The 20,232-nt window shown below is 40.2% G+C and overlaps 1 protein-coding gene across 1 annotated transcript in view; it reads right to left on the bottom strand.

The window, feature by feature from the left end:
* The window catches only part of LOC142312245 (uncharacterized), a 202,970-nt gene that overhangs the window by 129,978 nt on the left and 52,760 nt on the right, over positions 1–20,232 (bottom strand). The window contains exon 7 of the mRNA XM_075351168.1: positions 13,775–15,446. Coding sequence (XP_075207283.1) covers positions 13,775–15,446 — 1,672 coding nt within the window. The remainder of the gene's footprint in view (positions 1–13,774; positions 15,447–20,232) is intronic.

The following is a 20,232-nucleotide window of genomic DNA, read 5'->3' as shown; positions in this document are numbered from 1 at the left end:
ATGAGGAGGGGTCTGGTGTAATGACATCAACACCCTATATAAGGTGTGCTTAATTATTAGGCAACTTCCTTTCCTTTGGCAAAATGGGTCAGAAGAGAGATTTGAGGGGCTCTGAAAAGTCTAAAATTGTGAGATGTCTTGCAGAGGGATGCAGCAGTCTTGACATTGCCAAACCTTTGAAGCGTGATCATCGAAAAATCAAGCGTTTCATGGCAAATAGCCAACAGGGTCGCAAGAAGCGTGTTGGGCAAAAAAGGTGCAAAATAAGTGCCCGTGAATTGAGGAAAATCAAGCGTGAAGCTGCCAAGATGCCATTTGCCACCAGTTTGGCCATATTTCAGAGCTGCAACGTTAAAGGAGTATCAAAAAGCACAAGGTGTGCCATACTCAGGGACATGGCCAAGGTAAGGAAGGCTGAAAAACGACCACCTCTGAACAAGAAACGTTAAGACTGGGCCAAGACTTAAGACTGATTTTTCAAAGGTTTTATGGACTGATGAAATGAGAGTGACTCTTGATGGGCCAGATGGATGGGCCAGAGGCTGGATCAGTAAAGGGCAGAGAGCTCCACTCTGACTCAGACACCAGCAAGGTGGAGGTGGGGTACTGGCTTGGGCTGGTATCATCAAAGATGAACTTTTGGGACCTTTTTGGGTTGAGGATGGAGTGAAGCTCAACTCCCAGACCTACTGCCAGTTTCTGGAAGACAACTTCTTCAAGCAGTGGTACAGGAAGAAGTCGGTATCGTTCAAGAAAAACATGATTTTCATGCAGGACAATGCTCCATCACATGCATCCAACTACTCCACAGCATGGCTGGCCAGTAAAGGTCTAAAAGATGAAAAAATAAATGACATGGCCCCCTTGTTCACCTGATCTGAACCCCATAGAGAACCTTTGGTCCCTCATAAAATGTGAGATCTACAGGGAGGGAAAACAGTACACCTCTCGGAACAGTGTCTGGGAGGCTGTGGTGGCTGTTGCACGCAATGTTGATTGTAAACAGCTCAAGCAATGACAGAATCTATGGATGGTAGGGTGTTGAGTGTCATCATAAAGAAGGGTGGCTATATTGGTCACTAATTTTTTTTGGGTTTTGTTTTTGCATGTCAGAAATGTTTATTTGTAAATTTTGTGCAGTTATATTGGTTTACCTGGTGAATATAAACAAGTGAGATGGGAATAGATTTGGTTTATATTAAGTTTCCTAATAATTCTGCGCAGTAATAGTTGACTGCACAAACAGATCTCCTCCTAAGATAGCCAAATCTATAAAAAAAAAACTACTCCAACTTCCAAAAATATTAAGCTTTGATATTTGAGTCTTTTGGGTTGATTGAGAACATAGTTGTTGATCAACAATAAAAAAAAATCCTCTAAAATACAACTTGCCTAATAATTCTGCACACGGTGTAATTGTGCTTGATGTTAAATGTATATTGGTGCAGGGATGTAGCAAAGCCGGAGTTGCACAGCAGTCGGTGCCATCTAGTGGCCAATAAGTTATAGTGTTCATATAAATGTAACTGTGCTGCATCGTAGTGCTCTTCTCTAAACTCTATCCTGACTGGTGTTCTAGTGTATAGAATGTAATGTATAGGAGTATAACATGTTTTATATAAGGATTTTTATTACAGGATAATATGGAGTAAACCATAGTAAGTAACAAGCATAGGAATGTTAAGACAGGATGTTTAGATAATATTTAGTACAACATAGTTACAGCATGCAGGAGGAAGTCAGAGGTAGATTGTGGTGTGTTATTAGAAGCTAAGTTCAGGTGTTAGCAGACCAGCTAGAAATCGATACAATAGTAACCAAGGAGATGGAGCACAGTTGGTGGAGTAAAGAGAGGGTTGCTGAGGCAGACAGACCAGATGAGTCAGTTCAGTTTAGTGAAAATGCAGTTCTGTGCTACACAGGAGGTCCTGGGACCACGAGCTCTGTTCCAGAGTTTGTCCAGTCCTCAGGAGGAATCCTCCATTGTGTCCTACCGACACGGCTGCAAGAGACAGGGACCATAGAAGTCAGACTTGGCTGCTGGAGGAATATTGCCCAGGGCGAGTGCTGGACAGAAGGTTAGTCTGTTGAGCAGTGGCAGCAGAATGGTAACCCAGGAGTAGGTTAATATGAAGATCGAAATGTGTATTCTGAAGAGTTCTCCCAGAAAGCTTGTATGCTGAACAAAAAAAGTTAAAGTTTGAGTTCAAGTAAAACTGTTTCTGTGATGTGTTGCCCAAGTATGATATCTATGACGTGAACGGTGACGGGGAGGTAGACAAGCCGTTCAAGATGTAAGTATGAGTCGCACCCCCCAGCCGGGGTGGAACAAATGCACAACACCGGAGTGAGAAAAGGGAATGAAGCATTGCTGGCCATCACCTGGCTCCCCTCTTCAAGTGTATGACATGTTAGGAGTGGAGCTGTGTGTGTGCGACATGTGCAGAGCGGAGCTGTGTGTACATGTAGAAAGTGGAGCCATGTGTGTACGGTACGGTATGTACGAAGCTGGGCTGCATGTGTTCTGAGCTGATCCATGTTTGAGTGGAGCTGTGTGTGTATGAATAAAAATTATTTTCTGTAGATCGGAGCCCCAGATAGATTGCTTTGTAAACCTTTTCAGGCTGGCAATGCACTGACAAATCAGTTCTATTACTTATTGATCAGTTAGAACTTTCTTCACAGATGTTTAATGGTGATCACCCCGAATGTGTACAATCACACAGTTATCCAGGGAGTAAAGTCAATAGATTCATGTTAGACTTTGAGAACTTGAACCTACAAACGTTATTGCAAAAAAAATAATAAAAAAAAATCAATGTGTCGAACAATATATTTTTATGTGTAGTGTGAAGACTGAATTGATAACAATGCTCCTAATGCCACAGATACTGCACTTACTACATAATGCACGTATTTGAATCTCCAGCTCTGCTGTGTTTCCGGCCACCGCTGTTACCCCTCTGCAGCTACTTCCGGGTCAGTTGTGCAGTGCATAAATGCATATGCATGAGAATAAATAGCCTGCTTGGAAGCAGGAGAGAGCAGCAGCCGGAGACAGCGTCGCTGGAGAAGGTGAGTATAAAAGGCTTTTTATTTTCAATGTACGTTTTTTTCTGGTACGTGTTTCACAGATCACACCATAGTGTGGTCCATGGGACATCAGTGATGCCAGAAAAAAACGGACAAGTCTCCATGCAGAAATCACAGACATGCATGTACCCACACGGAGACACGATCAGTGAAAAATCACTGATGTTAGCGCAGACCCATTGATTTAATGGGTCTGTGTATGTCCGTGATTCTGGTACACATAAAAACTGTCATATATGTACCAGAATCACTGACGTGTGTATTGGGCCTAAATGTTTATCTCACAGGTCTGACTTGGAACAGAGGCCACCAAAGACTAAAACTAGAAATGTTACAAAGAGCTCAGAATGATGTAGAACTGGAACCTCCAAATCTGTTAAAATGTTGGATATCCCTTGGGGAAAGGAGAGAAATGTGGTGCTATCTAAGCATAGTAAGTAAATATACAATCATCAGGTGAGAAATAGAATGAAAGCTCACCTGAATAAGTTGTACTAACTGAAGCACAACAGTAAGATTAATTTGCCTAAGGTGATGGTGTATCCGCCAACCTGGTGTGCTGCAGGAAGAACCTCCAAAGGAGATTAGTGCATAATAATAGTCGATGATCCAGGTGTATGGCGCTGTCACAATGGCAACCTATAAATGGAGTGTGAACAAAATTTGTCTCCAATTAAAGGTTTTCAGTTAAAAAATAGAGTAAAAAAACCATCGGATTCCGGCTGCTAACAACCTTTCCTCAGGTGTATGTAGATGAAATGAAGAGTTGGACCCTCTTATGTATTTCCTCAATGGGAAAGGGTGGTGTTAATAACACTGTAGTGTTTTCTTTTTTTTTCTCACTTATTAACTACACCTTTTGCTATTGAGGAGATGAATAAGAGTCCTACTCTTCATGTCATCTACAGACTCCTGAGGAAGACTATTAGCAGCTGAAACGCGTTGCATTTATAATCTGTTATTAAAATAATACAAAAAATATATATTGGAAACAAATATTGAGTCAGAGTAATTCTCTCAGTGATTGGGAAGGTGTTATGGTCAGGAGACCGCAAGAGATCTTGCAAAAATCTCATGAAAAATGATAGAAGATAATGCACGTTCCTAACAAACCTAGATGCCTCGTCACTGCCGGAGAACTAACTAATCTCAAAGATAAAATGAGGAATCCTGACTTGCCTCAGTGCAGCCAAAAAAAGAAAGTCAAAAGCCCCCAACATATAACAACGGTGATGTAAGAAAAAACAACAAACAGATGGTAGATATAGAATTGAGCAAAGTGAGGCAAGAAGTAGCAGTGGAGCGTTCCTAACAAACCTAGACGCCTGATCACTGCCGGAGAACTAACTAACCTCAAAGATGAAATGAGGAATCTTGACTTGCCTCACTTTGCTGCGCTGAGGCAAGTCAGGATTCCTCATTTCATCTTTGAGGTTAGTTAGTTCTCCGGCAGTGACGAGGTGTCTAGGTTTGTTAGGAACGCTCCACTGCTACTTCTAGTTGTGTTTGTGTAGTTAGTGCATTGCAGCCAGCTAAGTTTCCAACTACTCTTGTGCATTATCTCTATCCTCCTGTACCTGTCTGTGTCTTGTATTGTTTATGATTATTGTACTTGCCCTATTATGTATACCCCTTTCACATGTAAAGCGCCATGGAATTGATGGCGCTATAATAATAAATAATAATAATAATTATCTTCTATTATTTTTCATGGGATTTTTGCAAGATCTTTTGAGGTCTCCTGACCATAACAGTATCACCGGCCAAGGTTTGACAAAAACTGCCTTCCTATATCCCCCAAAGCTGGACTCCATAGGCTCCCTGAAACAGCAATCATCTCTTGCACCTGTCTAAGTTACAGATGCAGAATCAGACTCACTACCAACACTAGCCACCAGAGGGAGTCCAGAAACACTCTCAGGAACAGCACCATCTCTGATGATATTCACAGCAGGAAGGACACTCAGTGTTCTCTATCGTAACAAGAAGCGAAGTCTGGACTGTAAGAGGCACTCACTTAGCAAGCTTTTATTTCTTGTTAAAGTGTGTGTTATAGTCCAAAAAATACGGTAATTTCTGATGTAATTTCCCTTTCTCATTCAATTATGTTATATGATTTTTGGACTAGTGGACACAGACAGAAAAGAGCCCCTGTGTAAGAACAATATATGAGTCCTTTGTAGTCAAATAACTCAAGAAAATGCACAATTCCACCTGTTTTGAAGGTGGAAATGGGCCTTCTTTCCTCTGGGAACCCTGTGTGGAGCACAAATTGCACCAATGATATGTCTGTCCGTGAGTTTTTGTACAATTTGTTAATAAAATATATAATACATGATCGCCATGACACTAGAATATTACGCCCAGTGGGAGCTATTAAGAGAATTTAGTGGCTCTCACTGTGGTGATGCCATCATGGTCAGATAGGGATTCCCGACTGATGACATGTAGGTTACGTCATGGCGATCACGCAGGGCACGGCAGCTGTGCCCACACAATCAGCCTGGGAGCTCGGCATAAGTAATAGCCAAGCTCTGGCTGTCACAGTCAGGCACGGTGCCCGTTCCCCCCCAGCTGGTCTGTGAGGCGATCCCTAGCTCAGTAACCCAGGGTTGCCATGGCAGCAATCATGTCCCTGTGATTGCATTACAGGGACCCGATCGACAGGGATAGGTAAGCGATTCCTCTCCCTGCCTCCTGAATGCTGTGATGGCATTGATCGCAGCATTCACAGAGTTAAAATACTGGGAGTAGCGCAGGCACCACTCCTGGCAGTGAAAGCCAGGTCCCAGCTTTAACATCAGCCGGAGACCCAGAGGCAATCACAGGAGTACAGCGCAGGAACCCCCACAATCGTCATGACTAAAGAAAAGTAAGGAAAAACGCATTTGAAAAAACGTGCAAACACAATAAAAAATTTGCTTTTTTTCAACTGCTTTTTTACTGCCAAAACATGGTTTTCTAAACTCGACTTGAGGGGGACATATAACCTTATAAGTGTTCACCAGAGTGACGAACGGTGGGTCATTTTGAAATTTTGGTGATACAGTTTGGTTTGACTCCTCTGGTGGTTTTTCAGAATCTCATAAATTACATCTTTTGCTCTCTTGTGGATAGATTTGTGGTGATCTATCTTGCTGACATTTTGATTTACTCATGTTCTCAGAAGGGACACCGGGGACATGTCCGGCAGTTCCTCCAGATTCTTTGTGGCAAGAATTTATTTGCTAAGCTGGAGAAATGTGTTTTTGAAGTACAGCAGGTCAAATTTCTAGGTCTTCTGGTTTCTGCTTCAGGGTTTCAAATAGATCGCGTTAAGGTGCAGTCCATCCTTGATTGGGTTGAACCGACTAAACGTAGAGCTTTGGAGAAATTTTGAAGAGTAAAGAGCGTTTCAGAAAAATGTACTGTACAGGGGGTCTCTACACAGATATTTGTACCCCAGCATTTTGGATGGGGAGAATGTAAAAGTGGTTAAAGGACATTTCATTGTGATTTCTCTTTTAAGATGACAGCGGGACAAGTCCTGGATGGAGTCTATGTGTCACCAGGGTGCGAAGCCCTGGTGATGTGAAACTTGGAGAAAACGCTCCAACTTTAATAGTGCTGATAGATTTATTTAATGGACCAGGGTTTTAGGAACGACTGGAAGAGGTGCGTGTAGGAGGTGAAAAAAATCCTCCAGTGAGCTAATCTCTGCTAGAGACTGAGTCTGGAACTAAAAACCTGAGGTATGAACTGTTTATCATCTTATTTTTATGTTATACCTTTTATGCAAAAGACAGGCTTTTTGTTTTGTGAGCTGCAACAGTTTGTGGACTGTTAATAAATAGTGATGACTCTCTGCTCGGGTGCTCGCTACTCATAACAAGCAGTTGGATGCTCGGATAAGCGCAACTCGAGTTCCTGAGTATATTGGAATTTAATGGTGAACTCAAGCATTTTCCCAGGAAAATTTCCTGGAAAAGTCCAACTGCTGGTTACGAGTACCGAGCACCTGAGGATGACAGTGCTCAGCCATCGCTATTAATTAACTACTCACTTTTTTGAGCCCAAGAAACGGATTCCTGTGTGTGCTCTAGCGTCTGCCATAGAGTAATACCTCTTCAGCCTTAAATAAAATGGTGGAAAAATGAACCATTTTTTTAAATAATATTTTTTATTATTTTTTTTTTTTTCCTCAAACATTACAATTTGGATTCAAAAGAAAAAGCATTTAAAATCTTAGAAAATATGTTCAAGGACCTTGTGTGGAGAAGTAAAGAGCGGAGCCTGAAGATGCTTCATCTCCAAAAGCCTACAAAAGAGGGAGGATGGGCATCTCCGAATTTCCTTGTTTATTTCATGGCCTTGAGAGCTCAGAAACTTGTGAATCAGCAGGTTTGGATGAAATTGGCGACTCATCAAGTTCCATACCTTGTCTTGAAAGGAATCAGTTACCAATGATGGGTAAAAGAATACTATACTTGGCAGGAAAAGGGATTTAATAAAGGGATCCTATGAGATGTTCAAATGTTTCAAAGAAGGAATGGATCGTAAATGTAAATAGTAATTTGTAATATGAACATGTTTCTTATTGTCGTGTAGAGATGTTACAGACACTGTTCAGACATGGAGATGTGGAGTGAGGTTGCAATATTTCTCTATGTAGTCTACATATGTACATACACATTTTTATATATATACTGTACATACATCTACAGTAACTGACAGAAGTCATGTCGCTTATCCATGTTATGTACATAAAAGCTTATAACCTGACTTTAAATTCATCCATTGGTTTGATAAATTACTCTTTTGAAAGCTGAAACCCTCCCAAATTTGGTTTGAAAATAAAGTTGCTGCAAAGCTGAAATATTGATCATTTAATGAACACAGAAAGGTCAGATGTTGGCAAGACAAAAGTTTTGTCGCCTTGTCATATAATGCACCCAATCCTAGTTTACATCCTCACCTGTGCTCACTAAATGATCGGTTAATTAGTGGGTGTGTATAAAAAAAACCAGCACCCCAGACCTTCACTTGAACTGCAACTTGACCTCTGACAACATGCCAAAAATCCACCTTGTGACCAAAGCCTTGATTATCAAGAGGCTGAAGACCAAATCCACTGCAGAGGTGGCTGGCACCTTTAATGTGTTTCAGCGTCAAGTACAAAGAATTAAAAAAAGATTTGAAGAGACTGGAGATGTTTTTGACAAGCCCAGGTCCGGGAAACCCCCCAAGACAACTGCTCAGGTGGAATGTTTGTTGGTTAGAAAATCCAAAGCCAGCCCCTCTTCCACTGCAGCAGAGCTCCAAAAGGCCTGGTCACCTCAAGTCCCTGTGTAAACTAGAACAGTTTGTAGGATTCTCTCTCGAAATGGCCTCCATGGTCGAATCAGTGCCCAGAAGCCAGCACTAAACAAAAGGCAATTAAAAACCGTGTGGCATTTTCCAAGACCCACAGCCTGCTAAACAGATGGACGCTGTAAAAGTGACAGAAGGTGTATTTCTCTGATGAATCTTCAGTTGAATTACACCACAGCCACCGCAAATACTGCAGGAGACCTACTGGAGCCGTATGGATCCAGAAAACAGTTAAGTTTGGTGGTGGAAAGATCATGGTCTGGGGTTACATTCAGTATGGGGGTGTGCGAAACATTTGCAAGGTGGAAGGCAATATCAATAGCCTTAAATATCAAGAAGTATTAGCTACCTCTTACATTCCCAATTATAAAAGGGGTCAAATTCTGCCGCAGGATGGTGCTCCATCTCATACATCCATCTCTACAACAAAGTTCTTCCTGGGAAAGAAGATAAAGGTGCTCAAGGACTGGCCAGCCCAGTCACCAGACATGATCATTATTGAGCCTGTTTGGGGTAGGATGAAAGAAGAAGCTTGGAAGACAAAACCATGAATCTAGATGAACTCTGGGAGGCAAGTAAGACTGCATTCTTTGCTATTCCTGATGACTTCATTAATAAATTGTATGAATCATTGTTGAACCACATGGCTGCAGTCCTTCATGCTCATGGAAGTCACACAAAATATTAAATATGGCTTTAATAGCACCACAACTTCACCAATGTTATGCAACATATCTTTGTATTAGAAGTTAATTATTTGATTGAATTTCACATTAATCTCTGTGGGCGACAAAACTTTTGTCTTGCCAAAATCTGACCTTTCTGTATTCATTAAATTATCAATATTTCAGCAACTTTGTTTTCATAACCTAAACCAAATTTGGGAGGGTTTCAGCTTTCAAATGAGTAATTTATAAAACCGATGGATGAACTTTTTTTATATATATATATATATATATATATATATATATATATATATATATATATATATCAATGTGAAGTAATCAATGCATATTGAATTTTGCTTTTTAGTTAGTTTTTGGATGAAACATATATTAGTACCTGCATATATTTTGAATTCTATTATAAGTTCTAAAGTAATTTATTTTACTCTATTAATAATAATAATAAGACTATCTTGTTAACCCCTTCAGCCCCCGGGCACTTTCCGTTTTTGCGTTTTTGTTTTTTGCTCCCCTTCTTCCGAGAGGCGTAACTTTTTTATTTTTCCATCAATCTTGCCATATGAGGGCTTGTTTTTTGCGGGACGAGTTGTACTTTGGTAAAACTTATGGTTTCATTTAAAATAGTGTACTGGAAAACGGCAAAAAAATTCCAAGTGCGGAAAAATTGCAAACAAAGTGGGATTGTACAATAGTTTTTGGGATATTTTATTCACCGTGTTCACTATATGGTAAAACTGATGTGTGGGTATGATGCCTCAGGTCGGTGCGAGTTTGTAGACACCAAACATGTATAGGTTTACTTGTATCTAAGGGGTTAAAAAAAATTCACAAGCTTGTCCAAAAAACGTGGCGCACGTTTTGCGCCATTTTCCAAAACCCGTAGCGTTCTCATTTTTCAGGATCTGAGGCTCAGTGATGGCTTATTTTTTGCGTCTCGACCTGACGTTCTTAACGGTACCATTTTTGCGCAGATGCTACGTTTTGATCGCCTGTTATTGCATTTTGCGCAAAATTTGCGGCGACCAAAAAACGTAATTTTGGCGTTTGGAATTTTTTTGCCGCTACACTGTTTACTGATCAGATTCATTGATTTTATATTTTGATAGATCGGGCATTTCTGAACGTGGCGATACCAAATATGTGTGTATTTTTTATTTTTTTAACCCTTTAATTTTCAATGGGGTGAAAGGGGGGTGATTTGAACTTTTACGTTTTTTTATTTTTTTTAAATTTTTTAAAACTTTTTTTTTTACTTTTTTTTATTTTACTAGACCCCCTAGGGGGCTATTGCGATCAGCAATCCGATCGCTCTGCACTATCTGCAGATCTCAGCTACAGAGCTGAGAACTGCAGATTTGCTGCTTCACTTTCAATGCCGGCTGTATTCCGGCATTGAGAGGAAGTGACTCATGTTAGCTACAGGCGTCATCACATGACCCTGTGCTACCATGGCAACTGCCGAAAGTCACGTGATCATGTCACGTGACTTCCCGTGGGGGCGGGGTAAGTCACTGTCATGGCGGCGCCCATATACATATCGCTGCCAAGACTTTGGCAGCGAAATGTAAGGGGTTAATGGCTTGATGGGTTGATAACAGCTGATATGTGCGCGTCTCGCCGCCGCCTGCCGGCGGCAGGGGGCGGGGCTTACCGGCACACGATCCATGACGTATCTAGTACGTCATGGGTCGTTAAGGGGTTAAAAGGAATCTTTCAGCAGGTTTTTGCTACCTCATGTGAGAGCAGTATGATGTAGGCAAATAGACCCCGAATTCAACAATGTATAACTTAGATTAGTGGATGCAGCCATTCCGACACAGTGAAGTTTTTATTTTTTTTATGTAGCAGAGCTCTGACAGCTGCCCTCCACACCAGGTTTCCAGTGTATATTTCCATAGACAGAAGCTGCTAATCACAGAAGGGGTGGAGTTGGACTATAGCTAACCGCCCCTGAGACCCACTAATGATAAAGATAAGGGGTTTAAACTAACATTGCAGGTAAAATAGCAGACTATGGGATAGGACACACAGGGCTGAATTTTCTGTTTGAACTCTTACAGCATGCTGTCTTCAGATTACATTGCAGGAACCTGCTGACAGAGTCCCTTTGAATTTTCTTTTTGTACACTTTGTCAATAAAATATATAATTTGTCCTCGAGTGAGTTATTTTTGATGGGCAACAAACTATGATTTGCAGTAAATTATTTCATACTGTAGGTAGGATAATAGGGTCTCTCAATGTGGATTTTCCAATAAATTATTTCACACTGTAAGCAGGATAATGACTTCCCTCAGTGTGGGGAATTTTTTTATATTTAACCCTTCACTAACATTTTTTTTTTCTTTTTCGGTTTAGTTTTTTTCCTTCCCTTCTTCTATAGAGCCATTTTTTGTTTTTACATACACAACCATATGAGAGCCTTTTTTTTGCATGACGAATTGCAATTTTGAATGACAACATTCATTTTAACATATGATATACTGGAAAGCGGGAAAAAAATTCCAAATGCATTAAAACTACACATAAGGTGCAGTTTCACAATTTATTTATTTTTACCATATTCACTATACGGTAAAACTAATCTGGCAATATGATTCTCCAAGTAAGTATGTATGATTACGCAGACACAAAGTGTATGGTTTTCTGTATTTTTTTTTTTTTAAATTAAGTGGTGAAAAAAAATTTGGAAATTTTTGCTTGAGTCGCCATTTTTCGATACCCGGTACGCTTTCAACTTTCGATATATACTGCTCTACAATACAAGATTATATTGTGGTACTGTGTTAGCCAGAAAAAAAATCAATGAAAATACTTTTATGCTCAAAAAATGACACAAATATTCTATGAGTGATATTTTTTCTGGTTAGTCAATAAAGGGATCCCTCCTAGAATACTTTTGTTATTCTTGGGTATAAAAGTATTTACACTGATATATAGTGCTGTGTGATATCTTGTTGTTTTGCTTCGTAAGCTGTTGTTTTTACTGATACCATGTTTTTATCACTTCTTATTGCATTTTTACTGCAATGTTGCCATCGGGCTAAAAAAAGCATAATCCTGAAGATTTGATTTTTTTTTCCTATTATGTTGGTGACAAATTGGAGTAATTTGCTTTACATTTTGATACATTGGATTTTACAAATAGAGCAAAACCAAATATGTGTATTTTTAATTATTGTTTTATTCTTAATGAGGCAAAAGATGATGATGTGAACTTTTATTTTTTTCATACATTTGTAAAACCATTTTTTTTTACTTTTTTTTATATTTTAGTCCTCTTCGAGTCCCTGCCCCGCAGTCGTCTGATCGCTTATCTCATCTATAGCAGTACATTGGCACTGCTATGTATACTGAATATCACAATCTGCTATGAATGTCAGCTACAGGCTGGCTTTCACAAAATAATAGTTATCAGAAGCATGGAGGTCTTCAGCAGACCCCAGCTGCTATGGCAACAAATCGGTGCCCCGTGATCATGTCACAGGATCACTGATAGGCGCAAAAACTGATGTGCCCTATATTGTTGCGTGTTTAATGCCGTTGTCATAGCCATCATCTGCCAGGAAAGATGTGGACTCAAATTCATCGACATGACATACAACGTAAATGTGTGTCATATGTTGTGAAGGGGTTAAGAAGATACCATTTTTGGATAAAACATGTCCTACATTCCGGACATGATTATTGCTTCTCTGGTACTTAACAAACTATGATTTATCTGTAACATAATTTCCACATTCTGAACATGAAAACAGCTTCTCCCTTGTATGAGTTCTCTGGTGCTTAACAAAATTTGATTTATCTGCAAAACATTTCCTACATTCTGAACATGAAAAAGGCTTCTCCCCTGCGTGAGTTCTCTGGTGTCTAACAAGAACTGGTTTCTGTACAAAACATTTCCCACCTTCTGAATATGAAAAAGGATTCTCCCCTGTGTGAGCTCTCTGATGTCATGACCATGCTCTGCAGGCCTGTCATCCTGCAGAGACAGTTTCTAGCCTTTACCTGCTGGTTGGCCCCCTGCAGAGCTGGCTTACCGCATGTGATCCCCTCCGTGTTTTCAGCCTCTTCCTGACCATTGGGGAGGGGTCCTTCTAACCTTGATTTGGACCTTCCTTCACTTTATAGCACAGCTGACCCTGCTGTCACGCTGCCAGTGATATTTCTGGCTTGGCTTTGGTTAGTGCTCAGCTAGTGCTTTGCTTGTGTCTTCCCTGATCCTGTCCCACTATCGCACCCCTCCTACAGCCCCCCTGACTGCCTTCCTCCGTCCATGTCTCCCTCCATAGACCCCCAGCTGTCTTACCCTCCTTCTCCTTTCTTTCCCATCTCTGTTGTCCATTCTCGTCCCTACCCTCTGACTGACTTCTTGGTTTACTGATCTCGGCATGTTCTGACACTGTCTCAGTTTTCCCCTTTTGTCCTGACGTTACCTCTGTGTTCATCGACCTTGGCCTGTTTTGATTACTCTCCCCTGGGTTCTGCTCCTCCTAGGGTTTCTGCTAGTATATCCTGTTTGGTTGTACTTTAGCAACACCTAGTGGTTTAGTTGCTAACTGCACCAGGTGTCTTTTCACATCTCATGTTTAATAAGACTTATTTTCTCTGTAAAACATTTCCCACATTCAGAACATGAAAAAAGGCTTCTCCCCTGTGTGAGTTTTCTGGTGTCTAACAAGATGAGATTTCTGGTTATAAGTTTTAGAACATTCTGAACATGAAAATGGCTTTTCCCCTGAATGAGTTTTCTGGTGTTGAACAAGAACTGATTTCTGTACAAAACATTTTCCACATTCTGAACATGAAAAAGGCTTCTCTCCTGTGTGAGTCCTCTGATGTTTAATTAGACTTGTTTTCTCTGTAAAACATTTCCCACATTCTGAACATGAAAAAGGCTTCTTGCCTGTGTGAGTTCTCTGGTGTCTAACAAGATGAGATTTCTGGTTAAAAATATTCCCACATTCTGAACATGAAAATGGCTTCTCCCCTGAGTGAGTTTTCTGGTGTCTAACAAGAACAGGTTTCTGTACAAAACATTTCCCACATTCTGAACATGAAAAAGGCTTCTCACCTGTGTGAGTTCTCTGGTGTCTAACAAAAACATGCTTATATACAAAACATTTCCCACATTCTGAACATGAAAATGGCTTCTCCCCTGTGTGAGATCTCTGATGACTAACAAGATAAGATTTCTGGTTAAAAGTTTTACCACATTCTGAACATGAAAATGGCTTCTCTCCTGTGTGAGTACTCTGATGTTTAATAAGACTTGTTTTCTCTGTAAAACATTTCCCACATTCAGAACATGAAAAAGGCTTCTCCCCTGTGTGAGTTCTCTGGTGTCTAACAAAAACATGTTTATGTACAAAACATTTCTGACATTTTGAACATGAAAATGGCTTCACTACTGTATGAATTCTCTGATGACTAATAAGATAAGCTCTCTGGTTAAACGTTTTCCCACATTCTAAACATGAAAATGGCTTCTCCCCTGTGTGAGTACTCTGATGGTTAATAAGATTTATTTTCTCTGTAAAACATTTCCCACATTCTGAACATGAAAAAGGCTTCTCCCCTGTGTGAGTTCTCTGGTGTCTAACAAGATGAGATTTCTGGTTAAACGTTTTCCCACATTCTGAACATGAAAAGGGCTTCTCCCCTGTGTGAGCTCGCTGATGTTTAATAAGACTTATTTTCTCTATAAAACATTTTCCACATTCTGAACATGAAAAAGGCTTCTCGCCTGTGTGAGTTCTATGATGTCTAACAAGATGAGATTTCTGGTTAAATGTTTTTTCACATTCTGAACATGAAAATGGCTTCTCCCCTGAGTGAATTTTCTGGTGTCTAATAAGAATTGATTTTTGTACAAAACATTTCCCACATTTTGAACATGAATATAGTTTCTCCCCTGTGTGAGTTTTCTCATGACTAATAAGAGTTGATTTGTCTGTAAAACAGTTTTCACATTCTGAATATGAATGTGGCTTCTCCTCATTATGAATTTTTTCGTGCTTAACAAAACTTGATTTGAGGTTAAAATATTTCCCACACTTGGAACAAGAAAATCTATTTTCCTCTGTGTGAATTTTTTGATGTTGAACTAAAGATTTTTCAAGGGAAAAACAATTTCCATATTCCGAATATGAAAATGGTTCTTTTGATAAGACCTGTTTCAAAGGATGAGATGATAGGTCCTTGCTTGGGATAATCTGAGTAATGTCATTTGCTTCAATTATATTCTGTGAGATCTCAATTTCATCTGTTTTATAAATTGTAGATGTCAGTTGATCCTCTGATCTTCTGGTACAGTCATCTGCCAAGAATAAATCCAATTATTATTTTTGAATAAAATAATTAAAATTTATATTGTTCAACATTTCCACTTTAAATGTCAGTAAAAATAACAAGTTATGTGACAAAATACAATTCTTTACCAAGATAATGACAGTTCGCAGTTTAGTAGCTCTTATGGCATGAACCAGTGGAACACCAGCGTGGTGATGAATTGTTTGTTCATTCTGTCTCCAAAATATTGGAATAAAAAGCCACCAAAAATGTTTTCTAGAACAAAATGGTGGCAATAAAAATTTCTATTCATTCCACAGAAAACAATCATCCATTTAGTTCCATCATCTGTCAATGGGAAAAATAGAGTTGGTCAAAGGCTCTTGAATAGAACCATAGTTTCCATAAACCAATCCAGCAAAATCCGCTCTCCCAGAGTCAATTCTTCCCCTGTTTTTAAGCCTTGGGTTGTACCTTGTATTTGGCATTGCTCTAGTGAGAATAGCCCACAATGTACGGTGTGCCTGTCTCCTGGAACACAATCTGGGCATTATGTGTTGAGTAATAAAATGGCATATTGCAATTTTCTCTCCCAACATCCACTGCATGCTAATTTCTGGAAAGTGACTGTGAAGTCAAAACAGTCACTATGCCTATAAATTAATTCACTGACGGTTATAATTTTTATCATGGAGTCACTTTACAGGGTTGTCTACTTCTCTAATTTTCTGCCATGCTGTCACATTAGGGCTTCTGCAAATGATGTGTCCTGTCTTCTGTGGGATTGGTTCAGCGACATTTGCCACCTTATTCATTCTGCAGGTGGTGCTGGTGGAGACGTTGAAACCTAAATCTCTTGGCAGCGAAGGCTCTGTTCAACAACTAAGATTAGGATGGTTGGGACCTATAGTACCATCCAGTCAGGCAGTATGGGTGTGTGTGCAGTCCAGCTGGAGTAATCCGCTCTATGCTTCAGCCATTGCTGTAAAGAAAAGAACCCACTGAATTTACACTGGGCTTGTCTCATTAAGCACAAGCTTGACACTATGTGTTGGGAAATAAAATTGGATATTTGCAATCTTACTATCCAACTTCCACTGTGTGCTAATGTCCGGAAAGTGCCTGTAGAGTCAAAATAATCACTGCAGCTATAGATTAATTAATTGAGGCCTATAATTTACAAAATGGAGTCACTTTATGGGGTTTTCGACTGCTTTATTTTCCTGTCATTCTGTCACATTGGGGCTTCTGCAAAGGTTGTATCACATCTCCTGTGGGATCTGCTCCTGTGACATCTGTTTCTCTCACCAGGCGCGGCCTTATTCATTCTGCGAGTGGCGTTGGTGATGGAGTTTCATCACTACCAGAAACTGTGGGTAGTGCAAAATCTGTCCAGCCACTAAGATTAAGGTGGCTGAGACCTGTTCTACCATCCAGTCTGGTAGTATGGGTGTGTGTGCAGTCCAGCTGGAGTACTTAGCTCCCTGCTTCACCAATATGGAAAGCAGCACAGCCTACCCACACCCAACTAAAGCGCAAAACATATTGCCAGACGCTGCCAGATATAGCCTTGTTCTCCTCTGGTTCAGTCCTTTGTGCTCAGCTCCGGGTTTGTGTCCTGTTGTGACTATGACCTGTTTACTGATTAGTCGTGCCTTTACCTCTGTAAGTCCAGATCCATGTATAGGGGTGAGTGAAAAGCAATGCAATACCATTCCGGTTCATGGTAGCCATACTTTGTGCTACCAGGTGATCATGAAGAGTAACCCTGTTTCATTGTGCCTGCAAACTATTCCAGGAAAATCTGCGTTTTAATAGCCAAATGCTGCTCATTCCCTTCTGAGCCCTGCCATGTGCCCAGACTGTACTGTATGACCATGTATCAGCTACTGTCAGATTCAGGAGAAGTTGGAAAATAATTTCTAAGGTCAAATTGTTTCTTATTACCCTTTTCTGAAAATGAAAATTGGGGATACATCAATATTTTAGTGAAAAAAACACACTTTTTTTTGCATTTCACATTGTGGTATTTCTTGAATGTGATTTTTTTGATAGTATGAAAAGAATTGTCTAAAATCCAGGCTTCTTAAGGCAATTTCAAAACTGACTTGTTAAAAAAGAAAAAAAAAATAGGTTTTGTAAATTTATCTGAGCACATAAAACTTGTTGCTAAACTTGTAATCCTTTTATCATCCCAATAAAAAAAGAAAAACTGTTAAAAAATAAAAGGGGATGTTGGAAAAATGCTGCTGACCTAAAGTAGAAATACATTAAATGTTATTTATTACCGACAGTATTTTGTGTATTGTCACTATCTGTTCTAAGAGTATACAAATGTAAAGATTGAAACTTACATATCTTTCTAAATTATTTGGTACTTTTCAGGTATATTAAAAAATGGAAAATATATCAACATAATAACCAGTAACAAAATACAATGTCATAGAAAAAAATATTTCATAATCACCGGAATCAGAAGAAGCCTCCAAAGCTATCACCACATAAAATGACACGTTTTAGATTTGAAAAATGGGGCCTGATTAGAGACAAATAACTAGACTGTGGAAAGTAATTAAATCAGAGTCCCTTATTTTTCGGATTATAAAATGCACTTTTCCTCCGAAAAATTTGGGAGGGAAATGAGAGCTGCATCTTATAATCCGAATGCAGCTTACCGGGAGGTGGTGGAGAGGGGTAGCAGGTGGCAGGGGCAATGCTGTGGGCTGCTGGTAATGTTTTGGGGGTGCGCGCCACTGTGCTCAGGCTACGGGCCTTTGTGCTGTGGGCGGTAAGGCAGGGGCCATCCTTAAGTCGGCGGTGCGGGCATCAAATAATGGCGCCCGGAATTGGGGCTCTCGGCTCAAGATTTCATTTTCGCATGCGCCCGGAGGTGTGCAGATGAGATTTCGACTTGTCATTGAGCCTGTTGTAGCTGTTCTGTTTTGTCACAAGTCAGCTTATGGGATCACCAGTGAGGTCCTCTGAATTAGGCCTCTTCAGACCTTAATCCAGATCGAGCGCTTGGAGAGAAAAGACCAGCATCCATGTGGGCATGATCAATTTCTTCTGTTTATTTAATCAAAGTACAGTTTATTTATACCATTTACAGATCAATGTGATATTGCAAAAGAAAAAGAAAAAAAACTTCTAGCTGAACTTTACTAGTTGCTCATATGACCTTTAAGTTTTAGCAAAATAAAAATGTAGAGTCATGCATATGAGATAAGAAGAAGATAAGAAGAACATTTAGAGACCATAATAATCCTTGAGCCTGTCTCTTATTCCGTAGGCTCCATGACTATGAACTACCATCAGATATACTTACTAATAACAATAAATCTTTAATGCAGAAATAGAGAAACTATTAACCCTTCTATATCAAGCCTATAGCTCAATCTGTGCACGCGCCGACTCCGGGTGCCATTTCTTTGGAGCCCGCACCGCCAACAGTTTCTGGATGTTGCCTGCCTCTGCCTCACACCACCCGCACCACCCGCAGCTTTGCCCTACTCTACTAATGCCCTTGCCTCCTGTGACCTCGCTCTACCACCGATTCCGCTTCCCCACCAGTAAGACACCACCAGATTATTAATTGGACCCCATTTTTTAATTTTTTTTTTACCTTTTTTTCTAAATTTGAGGTACGTCTTATAAACTGAAAAATACGGTATTTTAGGCACTAACTACTATAGTAAAAAACAGCGAATATAGACAATAACAAATCTACTGAAACGATCAAACTCAACATCAGTAAAATATTAGTAACTAGGGTGAAACATCTCTGGAGAAATTAGAGTACGTGGCTCTTGGTGATCTAAACTATTTTAGGGGTAATACTTTCAGTCATGAGTTTCTTGAAGAATTATTAGACATTTAAGGAAAACGTTTTAAATTAGTGCAGAACTGAGGTGTCTTAAATGTAGATATTGGGCATTTGTCAGGCAATGGAGACCTTTTTTAACCTCTTACTGCTAAAGCCAGTTTTCACCTTCCTGACCAGGCCAAATTTTTCAATTTCGACCAATGTCACTTTATGTGGTACTTCTGGAAAGCTTTGACTCGTCCCAGCGATTCTGGGTTTGTTTTTTCATGACACATTGTACTTCATATTAGTGGTAAATTTAGGTACATATGATTTGCATTTACTTATGCAAAAACATGATGAAAATGTTAAAACATTTTCATTTTTTGGAAGTCTGAATAATTATGGCCTTTTGGGCTTGCTCAGATGGCCGTAGATTTTTTTAGCCAATTATGTTACTGACACTCTGTTCAAACTCTGATCTGAAGGGCGCCTTACACACAGCGACATCGCTAGCGATGTTGCTCGTGCAAGCACACGCCCCAGTCGTTTGTGCATCACGGGCAAATCGCTGCCCATGGCGTACAAAATTGCTAGTACCCGTCACACGTACTTATCTTCCTAGCGACGTCGCTGTGGCCGGCGAACTGCCTCTTTTCTAAGGGGGCGGTTCATGCGGCGTCACAACGACGTCACACGGCAGGCGTCAAATAAAAGCGGAGTGGCGGAGAGCAGCCGCATGGAAGTCACAGTTACCTGGTTGCTGGAGGACGCAGGCACGGTGTTGTTTGTTGTTCCTGGGGTGTCACATGTAGCGATGTGTGCTTCCTCAGGAACAACGAACAACCTGCATCCAGCACCAGCATTGATTTTTGGGAAATGGATGACGTGTCAACAAACAACGATTTGGTCAGTATTTTACATCGTTGGTGGTCCCTCGTACATGTCACACGCAACGACGTCGCTAACGAGGCCGAATGTGCGTCACAAATTCCGTGACCCCCAACGACAT

The sequence above is a fragment of the Anomaloglossus baeobatrachus genome, chromosome 5 (genome assembly GCF_048569485.1).
Source record: "Anomaloglossus baeobatrachus isolate aAnoBae1 chromosome 5, aAnoBae1.hap1, whole genome shotgun sequence".
Classification (NCBI taxonomy): Eukaryota; Metazoa; Chordata; class Amphibia; order Anura; family Aromobatidae; genus Anomaloglossus; species Anomaloglossus baeobatrachus.
The sequence above is the reverse complement of the archived record's forward strand: the minus strand, read 5'-3'. Positions and strand labels throughout refer to the sequence as shown.